Source organism: Moschus berezovskii, chromosome 27 (genome assembly GCF_049115385.1).
Source record: "Moschus berezovskii isolate FMDL1 chromosome 27, NW_MosBer_1.0, whole genome shotgun sequence".
NCBI lineage: Eukaryota > Metazoa > Chordata > Mammalia > Artiodactyla > Moschidae > Moschus > Moschus berezovskii.
The window spans coordinates 32,498,307-32,519,762 of record NC_142486.1 but is presented as its reverse complement, the minus strand read 5'-3'; the positions used below and the strand labels follow the sequence as shown (position 1 = coordinate 32,519,762).

At 50.5% G+C, this 21,456-nt stretch overlaps 1 protein-coding gene across 9 annotated transcripts in view; it reads left to right on the top strand.

The window, feature by feature from the left end:
• CLEC16A (C-type lectin domain containing 16A) overlaps positions 1–21,456 on the top strand; it is a 241,052-nt gene that overhangs the window by 158,742 nt on the left and 60,854 nt on the right. For all 9 annotated transcript variants that reach the window (XM_088832968.1, XM_055409497.2, XM_055409495.2 and 6 more), the window contains 3 exons: positions 15,923–16,074; positions 18,973–19,177; positions 20,942–21,106. In XM_088832968.1, coding sequence (XP_088689094.1) covers positions 15,923–16,074; positions 18,973–19,177; positions 20,942–21,106 — 522 coding nt within the window. The remainder of the gene's footprint in view (positions 1–15,922; positions 16,075–18,972; positions 19,178–20,941; positions 21,107–21,456) is intronic.

The window sequence follows — 21,456 nt, the reverse complement described above, 5'->3', positions numbered from 1 at the left end:
TTAGAAATGTTGGAATGAAAAGTCTGGGACAGTGAAGGGGAAAGAGGATAGAAATGATTCTATCTGCAAGGCCATGTCTTTGTACCGGTGACCCCTCTTGAGAGGAGGGTCCTGGTTGCATATTAGCAAGATGGAATATTCCCTACCCAAGAAGGGCCTTGAAGGTCAAGCTCAGAGCCATTGCCTGGAAGTCCAGCTGGCACCTGTGGGTGCCCAGATCCCCCCCAGATGCCTGTGTGACGCCCACCTATGCCTCCTCCAGGGGTGCTAATAGAATAAACCTCGGCACTTTTTAACACCTGGGGGAATACCCCAGCTGAAGTCCTCTGCCAGGAGCACTGCCCTCCCCTCACCCAAGGAGGGAGGATCCCCCAGGCCAGGATCTGCTCTCTACAATACCCCCATAACTTTTATATCTTTTCTGAGGAAGTATCATAAAGAGGAAATCTGAAGGAAAGAGAAGATTTGGCCCTACCTTCAGGAACCTTCTATCTGGAGGGAGAAAGGAGATGTGCCCACGTGACTCATGCGCAGAAAAATCAGGCCTTTTTCTGTGCTTCATCTCCTCTGCTCCTCCCAGCATCCCTATGAAGTAAGCAGTGTGTTCATTTTCCAGATACGGAAACCGAGGCTCAGAAAAGTCACCCAGAGCAGGGACCTCCTGCATCCCTGTCACCAAGTGCCTGACACTCACTTGGTGGAAGAATAAACAGGTGAAGGGAAAGGCAGAGCCTTCATTCCAGCCCGGGCAGCCTGACCATATCCTGGGGAGGGGGCCCGGAGCAGAGAAATCTTGGGGGGCGGGGGGCACCAGGGCTCCTGAAGCCCCAGGTACCCTCCTTCATTGGCTGCAGGTCTTCTGAGTTGGCAGGAAGGAGAAAGCCCTGCCAGCAGTTGATTTTGTTTGTCAGGGGGATCTTGTGGTACATGGGGAAGAGCTTAGGTATTCAAATCTTTTCTTGGAAATCTCAAGTATTCCATTCAGCCGCCTCAGAGTTAGGTAACTTTATTTACTCATGCTAAACAGGGCCATTTTCTGAGAGGAAATTATGCAATGTCCTATGCAAATGTGGCATTCTGGAGAGTGAGTGTCGAGATAAGCATGGTCGCCTGCGATGCGTTGTAAAGATCAGATCGCCTGGCCTCTGGTGGCAGGCTGCGTGTCACTTGATAAGGGGATATGCCATGCTCTACTTGGAATCGCCGCTCACTTGGATCCTGTTTCTGGTAATTAGGTTTCCACCAAGTCATCTGTCTGTGAACTTTGTTGAATTGCAAAGAAGGAACAAGGAATAAAGCATTTGCAAGTTGCGCATCCTCATGTTGGCTAGAGCAGTCAGAAAAGGAGATGCCCCACGCATGTCCGGACACGTGGGAACAAGAAGTCAAATCCTTGCCTTGCCCTTTGTTCTCCCAAGGAGGGAGTCTCTTGAAATTTCCCAAGGGGGAAAGGTGAAGACAGGGAATGAGTTTTCTTGACTACTTTGTGAAAATCACTCACATTAGTTTGCTCAACAGGACATGTGCATACCAAGGGAGAGGAAGTAACCATGGAGAACCCGTCCTCTAGAAGCACGTGGAATTGAGCCCGAGCCCAGTGCTGTCCCCAGTCTGTGGCCCTGGCCTCCCCAGGCCTTCAGCTCCTTGTCTGAAAATAGCAGTGTGCCATTGCTCCTAGGTCACTTAACAGTCACCAAGGCACCAGCCCATCACTGCTTGAAAAGTTGGTGAATTAACAAATGACAGACTTATCCACCCATATCAACAGAGTGTGATGTCCTCAGTGGACCTGGAATCCCCTGGGTGATGTTAAGATACTACAAGGTTAAGAAATGCTACATGGGGCTTTCTTTCCTGGTGGCTCAGTGGTAAAGAATCCGCCTGCCAATACAGGAGACATAGGTTCAGACCCTGATCTAGGAAGATCCCACATACCACGGAGCAACTATGCCCATGCACCACAACTGTTAAGCCCTTTCTCTAGAGCCCAGGAGCCTCAACCGGAGAAGCCTGTGCCCTGCAACTCGGGAGTAGCCTCCGCTTGCTGCCTCTAGAGAAAGCCTGTGCGCAACAGCAAAGACCCAGAACAGCCAAAAATAAAGTTTTAGAAAGAAATGCTACAAAGAGCACTGCAGGTACCCCTCACGCCCAAACTCTTCCTATTATGTTCCTGCTCTTCAGGGACTTCCTTGGTGAGCCAGCGGTTAAGACTTCATGCTGCCAGCGCTGGGGGCCCAGGTTCAGTCCCTGGTCAGGGAACAAGAACCTGAATGCCTCACCTAAGACCTGATACAGCCAAATAAAATAAACAAACTACTAAAAATGTTCCTGCTATTCAAACTCAGGGACCAAGTAGATTTTCATAGCTTAGGCTTAGGCTGTGTTGCTCAGTCGTGTCCGACTGTTTGTGACCCCATGGACTTCAGCCCAGCAGGCTACTCTGTCCATGGGATTTTCCTTGCAGGAATACTGGAGTGGGCTGCATTTCCTCCTCCAGGGGATATTCCCAACCCAGGGATTGAACCCGCATCTCCTGAGTCTCCTACGTTGCAGGTAGATCCTTTCCTGTTGAGCCACCAGGGAAGCCCTTCAGAGCAAGAATTAATAATAACCTTTGCCCAGCCTGAGTGTGTTATCCTCAACTCCCATACGCTTGTATGCCTTTTACGACAACCCTAGGTGGTTAGTTTTTCCTTCAACATTTCCTTTTGAAAAATTTCAAGCATGCAGCCAAGGTGACAGAATTGTATAAGGGACACCCTTCTCTGTATCCACCATCCACATTCTACCTCTCAGAATGTACCCGTAAACTGCCATGTGTCCACTTTGACGTGAATTTTATTCAATACATATAGAACGTATGTGTTCATTTTACAGATCTTTACATTAAGTGTGGGGACAAGTTTGTGTTGGGTTAGAGATCACAGTATGTGAAATCAAAAGAACTAGGGTTTAAGTCCCAATCCTATCCAGAACATTCAGCTTCTTGCCCTTGGATGTCATTTATCACTTTGTTTCAGAGGCAGAAAGAGCAGTATGTGGATTTTCAACTGCACAAGAGGTCAGCACACCTGACCCCCTTGTTGTTCGAGGATCAGCTGTACTTCTTTTATCACATCTATTCTATCCAGCCATCAGCCCAAATTTTCTTTCTTTTTCTTTCTTCAAAGTCAACTGCTGACAGCAGAACGCTTCTTCCTAGAAACACCCACGTGCAGATCATAAAGTAGAGCAGTTGTCCAGTCGCGGAGTCATTTCTGACTCTTTGAGACCCCATGGACCGCAGCACGCCAGGTTTTCCTGTCTTTCACCATCCCCCAGAGTTTGCCCAAGTTCATGTCCATTGACTTGGTGATGCCATCCAACCATCTCATCCTCCGTCACCCTCTTCTCCTTGGCAAACCACTCCAGTGTTCTTGCCATGAGAACCCCGTGAACTGTATAAAAAGGCTAAAAAAAAAAGCAGAGCAATACAGCTGTCTTATTACCCTGGCCTACAGATGAGGTGACCACAGCAAAGTCACCAGCAGGGTCAACAGCCAGAAAGTGGCGGGGCCGCGTCTCAACCCCAGATGGCCTGGCTGGTGACTGTTCTCTGCAGTCACCCTTGCCTTTTGAGCTGTGGTTATGGGTTGGGAGCAGAGCTGGGTGCCTTGGGAGTTTTCTCCACGGTGTTTCAGAAACCTGCCTCTTGGAACTCTAGAGGAGGAAGCCAAAGGCCGGGTCATCAGTGTGGGTGTGGGGGTAGCCCCGGTGATCACGGATGAAACATTGGAGCCGAGCACTAGGTAACAGGTTACCTGGGTGGTTGGATTTCAGCATGTGTCCTAAGACCTGCATCCCTAATTGCTACGCCCCCTTGCAAATTCAGATTTCCCTTGTGGTTCAGACAGTAAAGAATCAGCCCTCAATGCAGGAGACCTGGGTTCGATGCCTCGGTTGGGAAGACCCCCTGGAGGAGGAAATGGCAACCCATTCCAGTTTTCTTGCCTGAAAAATTCCATGGACAGAGGAGCCTGGGGGGCTCCATGGGGTTGCAAAGAGTCGGGCACAACTGAGCGACTAACACCTTGCCTAAACTATTCCTAATTCCTTGCAAATTCAAGGAATCCTAATATCCCTTCCCCTTCATTCTTGGAGGGACCAGAGTCGCATGCCAGGCAGTAGAAATTGCCAAGACGTGCTCCCCATCCAGGAAATATCGCGCTTTACAGCTGCCGCATGCCGTGCTGGGAAGGAGGGCTTTAGGGAGCTTCAAAGACGGTGAAGTAATTGATTGCTACTTGCAGCAAATAACCCATAAGCTGTTGCTGGGTTGATGGAAGAATGGTTACTTAATTTTCTTCAAGGGATTGATTTGACTGTCAGGAGAAGCAGCCAACCTAACTTGAGTGTGCTGGTCCACACCCTCAGTGGCAACCGCCGCATGTCTTTCTCATTTTGACTTTGGAATGCGGTGGGCGGTGCGTGGAGCCTCCCCTCGGTGTTCACCAGGCTGGAGAAGGTGCAGGGGTCACCCGGGCAGGACCATTCTCCTTGGGTGGGTCTGTTGAGTCACCAGTCAGTCCCTGTGGCCCCAGCTCTGCTGGGTTCCGTTCGAATCAGCCCAGGACTTCCTTTCCTTGGCACTCAGAGTAGCTCCCACGGAAACGGTGTGTGTGTCTCTGATGCCTCAGGACGGCGATCGTTTTCAGTTTTGTAGTGGACGTTGATGGAGTGGTGACATTTGGGAGATGGATCGCACTTTCCCAGCGGGCTTCTTCTGATTGATGGCCTTGTACCGCCTGTGCCGGCCTCTCCCCCCCCGACAATACCCCCGAAGAGAGCCAACTGGAGCCCGATGAGTCATCACTTGCTTCCCAGCCCTGCATGACTGGTCAGTTAAGGCCTCTGCCCTTGGCTCCATCCCGTCATCAGAGAGCCACACCAGACTGCTTTTCCCTGGGGTCGCTGTCAAAGCTGTCTTCGGTGCCACCGGGTATCTTCTTGGTCTCACAAGGCTGCCATCCGCCCACTCGTCTGAAGGCTTCGTGAGGGCAGGGGCTCGGCCCATCCCACTCCTACAGTATCCCTCTGCACCAGACTGGAGCCCTGGGGTGGCAGATACCCAGTGAGCCTGAAAGAGGTCCCAGGTCGCTGCTGGAAGAGGCCACCAAGTGCCAGTGAAGGGGGACCTTGCCCAGGAGCACACAACAGGTTTTTCAGCTTGACCATGGGCTCAAACCCCTGGGATCTGACTGCTGAGAGCTCGGGTCCTCTGACTGTCCCCCTGAGAGCTAGCCCGGATCGGGAGTGCCCCCTTTTCTGAAGAAACAGGGCTCACTCCTCTCTGCAGTCTCATCCTAAAGACTAGAACCCCAGGTCCCAGTCAGCTTGTTCAGGATGCTGTGGAGGCCACACGTTCACTCTGGCTTCATAGCTCATCATCAGTCACGTGTCCTCAAGGATGTTACTTGACACCCTGCAGTTGTGTGTCCTTGGGGATCAGTGAACCGCTCTTCTCCCGTAGGATCCCAGGAACTTGTCAAGTGGGGAGCTCAGCGCCTGGCCCAGAGAAGCATCCATCAGCAGCCGGGAAGGGGGACCTCTGTCCAAAGACACAGCCCTGACAGTCTTTCAGCTCGTGGTTCTAGAGGACCACGGCCCCAAATGGCTGTGCATCTCCACTGGACACCACCACCAACTCCCCAGGGAAGCCAGCCATCCCATCATCTTAGCTCCCTCTGTGAGGGCCCTCGGGCCCCTGCAGCTGCTCACTTACTCATCCCTGGAATGCCTGCAGGTCTGGAAGAGAAACCCAGTGGGCTCTGGGATCCATTGAGAGGCCAGGACCACACATTCCTTGCAAAAGGACTCAGATGCTTTTTGGCTCAGAGAGGAAATCCTGGTCTCCTATCAGTGGCAAACGCTCCCCTGTGGGCATGTTATCTTGGAATCCCGGGGTGAGCCTGCCTTCCTCAAGGAATCTGTACCTTGTTCTCAATCCTTCCTGACCTCTGACTCACAGCAGGTGCCTGGAAGACTTGATAGTGTTTACAGAGTTGGTAATCTAAACTCCAGCTGTGGTGGTGCTCCCAGAATTGGCCCTAAAGCCTAGGGTATTGGATTTCAAAGCGCTGGAATTCAGGCTGGCCTGGAAATCCCACCATAAGGATAAAGACCTCAGTTCTAAATGTATTCTGAGCCACCAAGCCAAGAATTAAATTACAGTATTGGCATCCGTATGTTTTTATGAAGGGATCATTTAAATACAGCAAGAGTCAATCAGCCCCGTTTATTGCTCGGTAATGAGCTATAGCCTGTCAGAGGGAGCCCTGGAGGAAGGCTTCAGTCCAGGGGCTGAAAGGACAGCCTTCAGTATGGGAGGACCAGAAGACTCTAGCATCCTTCTGTCCAGGGGACAAGTACTTCTGTGCCGGCCACTGCCCAGCCCCTCTCCTGGGGATTCAGCAGGGAGTGGGACAGGTCAGGCCCTGCCTTCTTGGGGCTTCCATCCAGACTAGGGAGCAGGCCGCAGGCCCCCTGGGGGCTGGCAGGCCTTGGGGTGCAGCAGTGAGCTAAGGTGGGCAGATGTGCTCGATAGTAACTGGGTGTGTGGGCCCATCACCCCACAAGAGTTCTGAGAAGCAACCAAAATCCATGGTTCATCTTCTCCCTCTGAAGAGCGTGGCTTACTTAGTCTAGAGCCTGCCTCCAGCAAGTGTCACTCTACCTCAGGCAAGAGGGTCCTGACCGGTGAGTCAGGTCTCCAAAAAGTCAGGGTGCTTCCAGGCAACAGCCACTGCTGACGGAGACCACCTGGGCCTGGCCCCAGGCCTCTCTCAGATCCCCCGGTGGTCCTGCCAGGCTTATAAGTAACCTGAGGTGCAGAGAGGGAGGTGGCTTGTCCAGGATCACACAGCTTTCAGTGGCAGAGCTGGGATTTCAACCCAGGTTGCTATGGCTCCACAACCCAAGTTTTTTTCACCCAGATGAGTTGCCCTCATACTGCACTTCCTGGCAAGGTGGCTCTTTCATGACTTTCCCTCTCTTCCTCTTCGTTCTCAGCATCTTAAAATTCTGTTGGAAAATGGCTTCATTCCTTTCCTCTTTATTTCGCTAAACACTGCAGGACCTTCTGTGTGTCCCAGATCATCAACCCTGGGCTGTTTTTCCAGGCTGGTCTTCCATGATGTGGTATGCAGCCCCTTGGTGGTGCTGGAAGAATGTTAGAATTTTAAATGTGCCTGGATGCAGCACTAAATTACAATAAGTCACAGTTGCAATTCTCTAGTGCTGAGTAACAAACCACCCTAAAATATAGTGACTTTTTAAACAGCTACAACTGTTGTTTGTTTGTTTGTTTGTTTTTGATCATTCATTTTGCTCAAAGATCTATAATTTGCCCAGAACTCAGGAGGAAGAGCGTGTCTCTGCTCCACATGGCACCCTCTGGAGACTAGAGGGTGAGCTGGGGACCGGGGACAGGGGGCCCAGGGCCTTGGCGTGTCTCGGTTGTGTCTCCATGACAGCTTGGGCTTCCTCACAGCGTGGTGGACACATTCCAAGAGTGTTTTTGTGACCTGGCCTCAGGAATCATGCAGTATCACCTCCACTGTACTCTGTTGGTCTAGATCATCACAAAGGACCACCCCCCCCCCAGCCCCAGCTGCCCAGGAGAAAGGGCAGAGACACCCCACCTGATGGGAGGAGGGTCAAGGTCACCTGGAAGAAAAGCATGGGGGGGGGGAGGGTTTTTTTGTTTTATGTTTGGTCTTTTAAAAAACTTTGGTGTGCAAGTTTTCTCTAGTTGTGGCAAACGGGCTTAGTTACCCCATGGCACATGGGGTCTTAGTTCCCCAACACAGGGATTGAACCCTCATCTCCTGCATTGGACCCCTGGACCGCCAGGGAAGTCCCTCAGGCAAGTATTGCTGTGGCCATCTCTGGAAAGTGTAGTCCACATGAAAATACATTTCGGTACCCCTCAGGTCCTTTCTGTCACAATAAGGAGCAGGCCTGAGATTGGTACTAGTTTGTCTTAGAACTTACTCTAACTGCTGATAACCCTTTTTATCAAAAGAGCAGGCTTTTGGCTCTAGTTTAATTTAAAGCTCTTTTAAATCTATTTTCACAGTCACCTCATATGTTTGTAATTCTGGTTTTCCATTCATGGTCATGACACAAAGTTTCCTTTTAAAATATGTTTGTTTTAGTAAAGCATGAGGGCTTTCAAGAGAAAAATTCAGCACAAGTTCTACTTTACCGCTATAGGTTTACGCTCACACATGTACATGAGTAAGGCTGTTTCTTTGTCTGTTGTACCAAAAACTAATACACAACCTGAATGGCCATCAACCGGGAGCTGGTAAATCATGTAGAGTCACGTCTGCTGTGGGAGGGGGCTTCCCTGGTGGCTCCGTGGTAAAGAATCCGCTTGCCAAGGCAAGAGACGTGCGTTTGATCCCTGGGTCAGGCACATCCCCTGGAGGAGGAAATGGCAACCCACTCCCGTATTCTTGCCTGGGAAATCCAATGGACAGAGGAGCCTGGTGGGCTGTAGTCCGTGGGGTCACAGAGCCGGACGCACCTGAGCGTGCACTGCAGTGAGAGAGAGTGTAGCTCCGAAGAGCAGTGAGGAGCACCCCTGGGTGGGCGCTGACGCATCACCAAGGTCCGGGCGTCAGGGGCAGAAGCACAAGGGGCTGTGTAGCGTCTGTGGAGGACTGGGCAGCGGGGGAGGGGCTGTAGCTGCGTGTGCTCTTGGAAATCCATGGTGGTGGTTTAGTTGCTAGCTCATGTCCAACTCTTTGTACAGTCCATATGCTGTAGCCTGCCAGGCTGCTCTGTCCATGAGATTCTCCAGGCAAAACTGCTGGAGTGGGTTGCCATTTCCTTCTCCAGAGGATCTTCCCAACCCAGGGCTCGAACCTGGGTCTCCTGCATTGCAGGCGGATTCTTTACCGGCTGAGCTACCAGGGAAGCCCTGGAAATTCATAGTGGACGGTAACAAGAAATCAAGTGGTGGTCTCTGGGGAAGAGGACTGGGGAGATTTACCATCAACTGTAAAAAATTCCACAGCTTTTAAAATGGGAGCATGCATATTGTGGCCACGCTGTGAGGCATTCGAGCTCTTAGTTCCCCAACCAGGAATCAAACCCATGCCCCCTGCAGCGGGAGCACGGAGTCTTAGACACAGGACTGCCAGAGAAGTCCCGCTTAATGTTTTCAGATAAAATGCAAATCTTCCCCTCCCCACTCTCTTAGAAATCAGTGAACCAAAAGGCGGGGTCTCAGGGTGGAAGGAACTTGTCACTTGTCCCTGGAGGGAGGTTCCTTCTTGGCCCTGGGGTGCGATGGAGACAACTCTCATCCCACCCGCTCTGCCTCAGGGCTCTATCCCTCCCCAGATGGAGACTTGGTCTGCATGATGGTTTGTGGTCGAGAGCCCTAGCCTCCCTGACGGCCCCCCAAGCCCTTGAGGCAGCGCCAAGCCCCATTCTTCACGGTCTGGTTCCCTAATGCAGGATCTAACACCCACATGTTTGTTGAACTGGACACCGGAGCTTCTTCAGCTCACTCGTCCGCCCAGTTTGGAAACGTGCACGCCTGCGCACCAAGAGGCCCTGTCAGTTTCTTGCTGTCCCCCAGAGTTCAGTGGCTGTCACCACACTTAGGGATCGGGAGTCAGGGGTGGCAGGGAGGCAGCATGCCGATAGCCAACAGCTGGGCCCCGGGCTGCTTCCCAACCCTGCTGGGCCCCAGGAGGACCTGAGGCCCTCTATGTAGGAGTGTGGAAAGAGAGCCACTTTTCCCCTCACTTACATGATGTTATTGTTATTTAGTCACGCTAAGTCGTGTCTGACTCTTTTGTGACCCCTTGGACTGCATCCCTCCAGGCTCCTCTGTCCGTGGGATTTCCCAGGCAGAAATACTGAGTGGTTGCTATTTCCTTCTCCAGGGAATCTTCCCGACTCAGGGATTGAACCCACATCTCCTGCCTTGGCAGACAGATTTTTTTTTTTTTTTTTTTTTTTACCACTGAGCCACCAGGGAAGCCTGCACAAACAACTTACCTCTTTGAAAAAATCAGAACACTCCGTATGAACTAAAACAGCCTTGACTCTTACCCTCAGTCCCACCACCTCCCCTCCAAAGAGGTAATCACTCTGCACCCTGCCAGGCATTTTCTTAAATTTTTCTTTTACATACACACGCTTGAATTCGTAGAAAATACACAGGATCGTCTTGTGTGGTTTGACTTTACACAGATTGTGTCACACAGCCTGTGTCATGGTGCAACTTTTTCCACTCAGTTTTTGAGACTGAACCTTGTTGAAACATCCAGAGATCTCATTCATTCCTTGTCCTTGCCATTTTTTTTTTTTAAATAAGCTTTCCTTTCTCACTGGACATCTAGGTCATTACAGACCCAAATCTCACTGCCAACATCCTTATTCCTGTCTCTCAGCCCACGTGGGCGTCTTCCTGGGAATGTACCCATTGCCGGGTCATAGAGTATGAAACTTTCAGCTTTAATAAATAATGCTGATTTGCCCTTCCAAAAGGCTATGTTAATTTATTCTACCAGCAGTATTTGAGAATACCAGTTTTTCTACGGCCTCACCAATACCTGATGTTATCTTAACATTTTTATTTTTGCCAGTAGGTGGGATCCTGTTTTCATTTGTTTCCTGGTTTAGCAGGAAGGCGTGTGTGTGTGTGTGTGTGTTCATTCTCTTGTCCGTGGTTTAGCAGGAAGGCTAGTGTGTGTGTGTGTGTGTGTGTGTGTGTTTGTGTGTGTTCATTCTCTTATCCATGGTTTAGCAGGAAGGCTAGTGTGTGTATGTGTGTGTGTGTGTGTGTGTGTTCATTCTCTTGTCCGTGGTTTAGCAGGAAGGCTAGTGTGTGTGTGTGTGTGTGTGTGTGTGTGTTCATTCTCTTGTCCGTGGTTTAGCAGGAAGGCTAGTGTGTGTGTGTGTGTGTGTATGTGTTCATTCTCTTGTCCGTGTGTGTGTGTGTGTGTTCATTCTCTTGTCCGTGTGTATGTGTGTGCGTGTGTGTGTGTGTGTTCATTCGCTTGTCCGTGAATGGCCTATGGAGTTCTTCATATTTTCGGCTTTATTCATCTTTTGCCTCTTAAAGAGATATGTTGAAAATATTTCCCCCAGTCTGGGGAACAATATAAAGTTGTTCATTATCTATGAGCTAAATTTTAATTCTGAGGAAGTCAGTTTATCAGTCGTAATCTTATTTGTATGTACTGATTCTTCATTTTTAGAGGAATCCTTTCCTGCTCCTAAGGTCACATGGATGATCTGTGTTTTCTGATAAATGCCTGTAGCTTTAAAGAAATAGAGTCCTTGGCGCTCGCTACCCCTTTGGAATGAAATTGGTGGGAGGGTGCTGGAGACTAGGTTGGCTGAGAGATGTAAAGAACCTGCCTGCCAACGCAAGAGACACGGGTTCGATCCCCGGGTTAGGAAGATCCCCTGGAGAAGGAAATGACACCCCACTCCAGTATTCATGCCTGGGAAATCCCATGAACATACGAGCCTGGTGGGCTCACAAAAGAGTCGGACACGACTGAACACACGTGCACACACGCAGTGTGGGGATGGCCCGTCACCTGCACTGGCATCCGCTGACGGCAAGCCAGCCCTGAGAGGTAGGCAGGGAGGTTCGGAAGGCTGCCACGCCCCCCGACAGAGCTGCCTGCTGCTGGTGTCCTCCCTACGAGGTACCCCTCCCTCCCAGCATCTCAGTACCTGGCACCACTCCCCCCGGCTCAGAGTGAAATCCGCAGGGGCCCGCTTGCAGGCAGCAGACGAAGGACCCAGAGCGAGGGCAGGGTGGAGCTCCCTCCCACAGCTCTCTTCGGAGTCCTTCTCTGATGGGCATGCCCGCAGCCGGGTGTGGAGCAGCCCAGGGGAGAGGCAAGGTGCTCCAAGCGTCTCCTGAGATGCCACCCCGGAGGCCCACAGAGGTCACCCCGACCAGACGCCCTAGATCTCCCCCAAAGGATGCCCAGGTGCCCTTCTGCTCAATCCGCGGAAGCCGCTTCATTTCTCCTTAACTGCCCCCACAGCTTCTGAAAAACCAGGGGCTCCCTCCCTCTCAGAGCCTCCCTGTCTCTCCGGTGACGGTTGCCTTTTAGTTTTCTTACGAAATCTCTCACGGGGCTTTGATGTCTCAACTGCATATCTGAAAGTTGTTCCGCTTTGGGGTTTTGTCCTTCCTTTTGAGTTCTTTGTGGCAGAGGTGGTAGGTCTTTCCTTCCCCCCTGAAGCCCCTAAAGGCCCCTGGGCTTTATGAGGGGGTTGTCTGCCGACACACCCGCTGACACCAAGACCTTAGCTATGCCTGCTTTCCAGGCTCACCCGCAGATGAACCTCTTTTGTGAATGTGGGGAAGGAAGAGCAGGTTGTCTTGTTTAGGGGGAAGGGGAGAGGAAAGAAAGAGAAAGGGAAAGAGGAAAGAGAAAGCATCCTTTAAGAGCTTAGTTTTCTCTGTATAAAAAGTAAAAGATGCTAGTTGGGGAATGTGATGTAAGTATTGAGTTAAGAAAGTAAACTCAGCGTGTGTGTGTGTGTGTGTGTGTGTAGTGTGTGTGTGTGTGTGTGTGTGTACGCTCAGTCGTGTCTAGTTCTTTGCCACCCCATGGACTGTAGCATGGGTTTTTTTTTCAGGCAAGAGTGCTGAAGTGGGTTGATATTTCCTCCTCCAGGGGATCTTTCCAACCCAGGAATTGAACCCGGCTCTGTTGTGCGTCCTGCATTGTCAGGCGGGTTCTTTACCACTGCGCCACCTGGGAATCCAAACTCCATGCACTGCAAAGAAAATGTTTGCAGGAAAGAGTGTGAGGAGTTCCACTTCTGAGGATACAGAAGACTAGCTATCTTCTGCATGGAACTAGAAATTCTGGATAAAGTCATTTTTAGAACTCTTGTTAAATACTTGGCTAGACTCCTGGGAAAGGGAGGAAGCTCCTTGCCCTCGAGAATGAGACATGCAACCCAGAGAGTTGAGCCTGTCTGGTGCTAGTGTTGGCCGTGGAGTTTCTGGCCATGCCAGGTGGTCACATGCTGGGGAGAAACGACAGAGTCACAAGGCCTGTCACAGCTGCTGGACCGGAAGACATCCCAGGAAGCCAGGATCTCAGACTGTGTGCTCAGAGCATTAGGCAGAGGTAGTGTGGGAGGTGAGGGCAGGGAGGCGGAGGAGCGAGGGGAGGACATGAGGGCAGAGGAGAAGTGTGCCCGTCATTCCTTAGGTCTAAATGAAGAGCAAAAATGAGGGGAGGCAAAACCTTGGCAAATTCCTGTGTTTGGGGCCAGGATTGTTACTATCTGTGTTACTTTCCCCTCACCGCCCACCACCAATAAAGTGAAGCCGAGTGTTAGCTTACAGAACATATTGGGGTACTGACACTGTTCTACCGCCAGAGTGTCACAGGGCACAGCTCTAAATTTACCAAAACTAGAACTGTACACTTAAAACGGGTGAGTTTTATGGTATATAAATTATCCCTCCATAAAGCTGTTTGCTGCTAAGTCACTTCAGTCGTGTCCGACTCTGTGTGACCCCATAGATGGAAGCCCACCAAGCTCCCCCATCCCTGGGATTTTCCAGGCAAGAACACTGGAGTGGGTTGCCATTTCCTTCTCCAATGTGTGAAAGTGAAAAGTGAAAGTGAAGTCGCTTAGTCGTGTCCGACCCATAGCGACCCCATGGACTGCAGCCTACCAGGCTCCTCCATCCATGGGATTTTCCAGGCAAGAGTACTGGAGTGGCTTGCCATTGCCTTCTCCGATAAAGCTGTTTAAGGAACAAAAAAAATTCACCCACCGTTCTTCTAATCAGAGATGTCTTTTAATGTTTTAGTATATTTCTCCAAGCTTGTATTTCTTTGTAGGGATACTATCTTTTAACATACCAAAATCACAGTTACAAAGTTTTTGTCATCTTGTTCATTTAAACATGTAATATCTTTCCCAGTGCCTTTGCAATTATTGGTAAATAGGATTTTTCACTTGAGTCTTTAATGTGTATTTCAAAAGTGTATGTTGGATACCTTCTCATTTTAAAATAATTTCAAGCAAATCAGTGATACAGAGGGCAAAAATTAAAGTTCTCCTGTTGATACCACATACACACACACACACACACACGCGCGCGCACATACACACACACAGTCCCACCCACCCCCAGTTCTCACTTCCCTCCGCCTAAGTAACCACAGTTCACACTTTGGTTAAACATAACTTTTAAATGGGTATGTAATTTTCCATATGATGGGAAAAAAATCATACTCACGTGGTTCCCCGCTTTGGGGGTATTTAGGTTGTTTCCTGGTTCAGCTATTTCTTTTAAAATATATTACAGAGGATTTCACTGGAGGGAACTCGAAATAGACAGTAGATTTAAAGGCCCTATGTTACTCTGGTGAGTTCAAAGCCATCAAGGACAGGCACTAAATTAGACATCAAATCTGGGAATAACTTCCAGCTAAGAGAAGGGACCCGGAGAAGGCAATGGCAACCCACTCCAGTACTCTTGCCTGGAAGATCCCATGGACAGAGGAGCCTGGTGGGCTGCAGTCCATGGGGTCGCTAGGAGTCGGACACGACTTAGTGACTTCACTTTCACTTTTCACTTTCATGCATTGGAGAAGGAAATGGCAGCCCACTCCAGTGTTCTTGCCTGGAGAATCCCTGGGACGGGGGAGCCTGGTGGGCTGCCGTCTATGGGGTCACACAGAGTCGAACACGACTGAAGTGACTTAGCAGCAGCAGCAGCAGCAAGAGAAGGGACCAAGCATAAGCTGAGGAAACCCTGCTAAATGCTTTCCCTACCTGTTCTCATTTTAAGGTATCAAACATCTCCAGATCGGGGACATTATTCCCATTTTACAGATGGGAAACCGTGGTTTAGAAGGACCAAGTGCCTTGCCCCAAATCACACACTGTCTCATGTAGAGCTAGGCTCTAAGTTGTCAGACACCAAGCTGAAGTCTTGGTGATTCTGTAACCAAGCGGGGGGCTCTTCCTTTCCTGTCTTCACTTAAGCTGGGCAAACACAGTCACAGGTGTAAACCGCCAGCGCCTGCAGGGAAGCACTGAAGTGTTACTGGGATTCTGGGTTTGTTGGGTGTTTTTTTAGCTACAGTTGCAGTGCCTAATTCACAGCCAGTATTGTATAGTAAGTCCCCTACACAGGAACCTTCAAGTTGCCAACTTTGAGAGATGCAAACATGCGTTCGTATGTCCCATCGTGTGAGTTGGTTCACGTCTCTGGCTACACTGACATTCTAGCACATCCTCTACACGTGGCTGTGCTTTTGTGTACTTTCCTGTACAGGACTGTACAGAGTGCAGTAGTAGAGTGGCTTTATGTTGAGCCCAGCATGTCCAGAAGCCAGTGTAAAAGCAGCGGTGATGTATCTGATACAACTGTATTTTTTAAGGTGCTGTACTGTAAGATTACAAATGTCTTCTTAATCTTTTGTGTTTGTTTTTTATGTATTGTTTATGTGAAAAGTATTATAAACCTATTACAGTACAACACTATGTAGCCAACCCTGTTAGTCGGCTGCCTAGGCTAACTCCGTTGAACTTACGAATGCACCGTCAGCACGGAACTCGTTCGTTGTGACTGTACCGGTGCTTTATGTATTTTAAACGAGCTGGTCCTCACAAACAGTGCTTTGAGTGGGTTGGGCCTGATCCCCATTTTTAGGATGAGGAATCTGAAGCCCAGAGAGGTATAGAAGGTTGCCCAGCATGACTCAGAGGAGGGACTCGGAACCCAGTGTGTGTGTCTGCCAGGCTGGGGTCTGGCGCCGAGCTGCGCTGCCCGTCGGAACACACACCAGCCCACATGTGTCGCTCAGACCACGCGGCGGACTGCGCCTCACCCCGCTCTCTGTCCCCCTTCTCCCAGACAACAGCGACCTGATCGCGTGCACGGTGGTCACCAAGGACGGCGGCATGCTCCAGCGCTTCCTGGCTGTCGATATTTACCAGATGAGTTTGGTGGAGCCCGACGTGTCCAGGCTGGGCTGGGGAGTGGTCAAGTTCGCAGGCCTTCTGCAGGTACGATGGGTGAGAAGCCCAGAAGCTCTTCTCCACTGGCTGTGCAAACACCCACCAAAGTGTCATCTTTACAGTCAAGTACTAATGTTCCCTGGTGGCTCAGAGGTTAAAGCGTCTGCCTCCAATGTGGGAGACCCAGGTTCGATCCCTGGGTCGGGAAGATCCCCTGGAGAAGGAAACGGTAACCCACTCCAGTATTCTTGCCTGGAGAATCCCATGGACGGAGAAGCCTGGTAGGCTACAGTCCACGGGGTCACATAGAGTCGGACACGACTGAGCGACGGAACGGAACGAAACTAATGACATAAGGGCTGTGTGAACAGATTACCCCTGACAGCAGTTAGAAAACCTCACAGATAAGGGCCAAGTTTTCTTTAACCAAAACTTACTTCTGACGCCCCTCCTCTGTTATCAGATATGGTGCTTTGCCAACTGCACATATGAATGGAACTACGTGTACTGTCCTTCCCAGGTGGCCCAGTGGTAAAGAATCTGCCTGCCAACGCAGGAGACACAGGTTCGATCCCTGGGTCGGGAAGATCCCCTGGAGTAGGAAATGGCAACCCACTCCAGTATTCCTGCCTGGAGAATCCCATGGACAGAGGAGCCTGGCAGGCTACAGTCCAGAGGGTCGCAAAAGAGTCGGACATGACTGACGCAACTTAGCATGCATGTACTGTTTCTAAAAATGTTACACAGATACTCGGAAGAGGGTGTGTCTGTGTGTATTTTTTATTGTGTCACGTTGCATGTATTCTAAACTTTGCTTTTTTTTGGAGACCTGACTGTGTCAGTCTGTGGAGACTTTCTGGTATTCTTGTAACTGCTGCCTGCCCACATCCCAAGGCGGAGGTAGTCAGTGCCCTGTGGTTGTTCCCAGCTTTCGACCTTCACATACGGTGCTGCTGTGAACAAAATTGTCCTGACACTCGGGCCAGGGTTTCCCTAGGGCAGATACCAAGAAGTTGGGCTGGGCCCATTTCCTCTCTAGAATGATTGTTGCCACTGGTGATTTATGGAAGTTCCCGTGTCCTCCGTCTCTCCATCAAGCCTGGGCTCTTAAATTGCCAAATGCCAAGCTGGGGCTTGGGTTTTCTTAGTGTTTGTCTAATGATGGGTGACTAATGCCAGCTGGTTGGTCGAAGGAAGCATAGAGCCAGGTGAGTTGAAAACAGCCTTCCAACCCCACGCCCCCACCAGACCCCCTGGGGCTTACTTGCCCTGTGCTGGGCCTGTTTCCTTGTTGGGCAATCCTGGTTGCTGGCAAGGCCCTGCCAGGGCCAACCCACATCCATCTCCAGTGTGACCCCCCCTCCCCGAGAGGACCACCCATGGGTTTGAAGACGCTGTTGCAACCATTTCCCAGTCTCCTCTTTTTCAAGCCCTTTCCATTTAAAAATGTCTTTTACAGAAGGTTGATGTGCGCAGCAACTATCTGAAGAAGCTTGCATTTAAAAAAAGACTTCCACGTCGGAGACTGTCCATGAAATAACTTAGTGCTTCTTCTTATTTATCTAGGCTTACAGTCAATTTCCTTTAGAATTTAGTGTCAGGAAAGTGTTTTTCTCCCTCAAAGGATTAATACATGTCGTCCATCAGACAATGAAAGCCACATAAACCTTCTCTTTTGGTCGTCTTCCAGGAGCGCCTATTTGTCAGGCTGTTACCACACGCCAGCCTCTCTCTCCGTTTTAAAAGCGTAATATCTCATCTAATCCCCACTGCAACGTTCCGTGCCAGATGGAATGCCTATGAACAGTCTCTGTCTTGTTTCATGAGCCTTTTCAACATTTCCACCCCTCCTCTAGCCTTTGACTTTCGTGCCTGTCTCCTGTCCTCTGCTTTTTATCTCAAACCTCTGGGGGAAGCAGATTCTTTGCACAGAATCCATTCTGAGGCTTTGGATCGCATTTGTCCGAATACGTGGTCTACGTGAGTCCTTCTCTACCTTTCAAGGGCAACTTCCTTCAAATGTCTCTTTCTCAAAGTTAGCTTTTCCCTTTAGGGATCAGGAATTCGTCAGACACGTACAGGAGCTTATGATGCCCTCTTCTTAAGAGAGAGGGCCTCCCTGGTAGCTCAGTTGGTAAAGAATCTGCCTTCAATGCAGGAGACCCTGGTTCAATTCCTGGGTCAGGAAGATCTGCTGGGGAAGGGATAGACTACCCACTTCAGTATTCTTGGGCTTCGTTTGTGGCTCATATGGTAAAGAATCCGCCTGCAATGCGGGAGACCTGAGTTCGATTACTGGGTTGGGAAGATCCCCTGGAGAAGGGAAAGGCTACCCACTCCAGTATTCTGGCCTGGAGAATTCCATGGACTGTATAATCTGTGGGGCCCCAAAGAGTTGGACGCAGCTGAGCAACTTTCACTTTCTTAAGCAGGAAAGAAATTGTTAGTAGGTGAAATTATGCCAGAAAGAACTAGGACCTGGGTTTTGTTATCTCTGGTTTCTCAGAAGCAAGAATTGTTAGGGTTTGGGACTTCCCGGGTGGTCCAGTGGTTAAGAATCTGCCTTCCAATGCAAGGGGGTGCAGGTTCAATCCCTGGTCAAGCACTGTGATCCCACAGGCCGCTGGTGTCCTGCACATTCACCAGTTGACTCAAGCCTTTCTGGGGACAAGACCAGCCACCACAGCCAGCATCAGCCACTTGAACTGGCTGTGCTTCCCACCCCGTTGTTTCCCACCAGGCCCAGTCTGGTCTGTGCCCGTCCTCAGCACTCTTACACTTGGGGAACTGATGGTCTCCTTCAGAGCAAAAGCAAACTTCAGTCTGAGGGCCCTTGTTCTAGAGGAGACGTGGGTCCGCAGCCTCCAAGCAGCGACCTTCCTAACAGGACGACCTCCCTAACAGAACCTAACAGGCATCCTTTCTTTGGCCCCCTCCCTGCCCCAGGACATGCAGGTGACCGGCGTGGAGGACGACAGCCGCGCCCTGAATATCACCATCCACAAGCCTGCGTCCAGCCCCCACTCCAAGCCCTTCCCCATCCTGCAAGCCACCTTCATCTTCTCGGACCACATCCGCTGCATCATCGCCAAGCAGCGCCTGGCCAAGGGCCGCATCCAGGCAAGACGCATGAAGATGCAGAGGATAGCGGGTGAGTTCGGCACCCCTCGCCGGGTGTCCTCTGAGCCATCAGTGTGGGTCTCACGTTGACCTCGAGCGCTCTGATGACTCCTCTAGGAGAGGACACCCGCGGGGCAGGAGTCAGTTGTGTTTTGGTGAGAGGATGGAGGATCCTAAGCTTTTGGTTTCTAGAATGTCTGAGGCTGCTCAAAGAGGTGCGGCCGTCCGTGTGGACAGTGTTGCTCCCCTCCAGCACACAGCGTCCTCTAACTTATATTTGCAAAGTACCTCGATTCTCGTCTACCACCTCTGACCCTTGAAACCACCCTGGAGATGAGTAGGGCCTGTTTACCCATTTTATAGATGAGTAAACTGAGGCTTGGTGACTTGCCCAAAGCCACACGGGCAGTTGGTCGGCAGAACCCAAAGGCAGGACTTCCTGCACTAAAGCCCATCCTCTCCTCCTCTCTGTTCCCGGCTCTCACGAGAGGCATCCCTGCCTGATGAGGGGGCTGGGACCCAACACTGGATTCGCAAGCGTCATTTCACATGGCACAGGGATGTGGTGAATCAGTGAGGAGGTCCTGTGCCATCCAGTGTCAGGACGGCCCCAGCTTTCTTAGAAGTGAAGGTGCCGATGTGAGAGCCTTCCCTTCCTCAGGGCAGAAAGCACAGCATCCTCCTCAGGGAAAAGGCATTCTATCAACTTCTGAAATCACCACCAGCCTTTCTCAAGAAACCAGGGCCTTTCAGCTCAAGCACCGAGCAGTCCACTGGGGAAGAAGGGGAGTGTTCTTGAGGGGTCTTCTGAAAATAAACACTTAGAGGGCGGGGTTTCTGGGCATGATGTGTTCAGTTATTTCCTGCACGTGCTCCGTCGATCGGCACAGGCCTGCATCACACATAGTCCGCATCTTATTTCTCACTTAGCTGAAACTTGGCCTCCAAAATCATTACAGAAGCATTTTGTAATGTGCAAAGTGACTTAAATCCTTCAGTCCTTTTCTCTAAAGATTTATTTCCAGAGTGGTTTCTTTTTTTTAATGTAAAGCAATCTCTCACAGTTGGCATGAAGGCTAAATATTTCATTTGAAAATGGAGAATTATGCTATGAAGTAGGCTGTTAGAACTAACGCCTTGGGTATTTCTTTTTTTTTTTGGCCATGCCATGTGGCATCTGGGATCTTAGTTTCCTGATCAGGGATCAATCCTGTGGTCCCCTGCGTTGGAAGTGTGGAGTCTTAATCACTGTACCTCCTGGAAAGTCCCACGCGTTGGGTATTTCTTAAATAAATTCTAAAAGGCCCCTCCAAATTTTGCTGTATCGTGAGATTTGCGTGTGGAAGGGAAGACAGCGACAGATACACACACACAGTGACAAATACACAAGCACAGGTGCGAGTGTGTTCTCTCTCACACACTCTTCCCTGCACGCATAGATTTGTGAATTTCGTGGCAGAACTGGCCCAATTTGGTTCAGGGTCTGAAACCGTACCCAACGCTAAGCCTTGGTATGGTTTTTTGTGTATGGAAACCAAGAATCTGAGGTGAAGATGGGCCTGGCCTTCCTCTCTGAACCCCACGCAAGGCGCCCCTTGTGTTTTGAGCTTCAGTCGAGACCTCGGTGTCACGCTGGTCTCCCCAGCGTGAGGAGGCTACTGGCTGCCTGCCTAGAATCGCCCAGGGGATGTGCCTGGCTGGGCCACAGCCACACCAACTACAGCCACCCAAAGTCTCATCACCTGCATTCCCATCGTACGTGCTGAGCTTGAACCACGGGTTTGTTTGAACATAGCCCTCCTGGACCTTCCGATCCAGCCGACGACTGAGGTCCTGGGGTTTGGACTCGGCTCATCTTCCGCCCAGCACCTGCCGTTCCGCTTCTACGACCAGTGCCGCCGGGGCAGCAGCGACCCCACCGTGCAGCGCTCTGTGTTCGCCTCCGTGGACAGGGTACCAGGTAAGCCAGCCCCCCGCGCCCCCCGCGTCGTCTCCTGTCCCCTCCAGGGGGTGGGAGAGGGTTGATTCCAGGACCTTCTGTATCTTGAGCATTTGTAAGCATCCCTTCCCCTCTCAGAAACCCAGCTTCTTAGAACTTATCAAAGTTCAGTGCAAGATCAAACACAAGCCCCAGAAAGAAATCTTGGCTTTCCCTTTGATGTTCCATCACCGGGGTTTGGTTTTCCAGAGATTTGTTTGAGGATGTCGAAGAGCTTCTCAGAATTAAGACTAAAACTTTCTTGGAAGTTTCTTGGAAATACTTAGAGTATTAGTAACGAGGTTGTGGAAGAGTCATTTCCTTTTCCATGT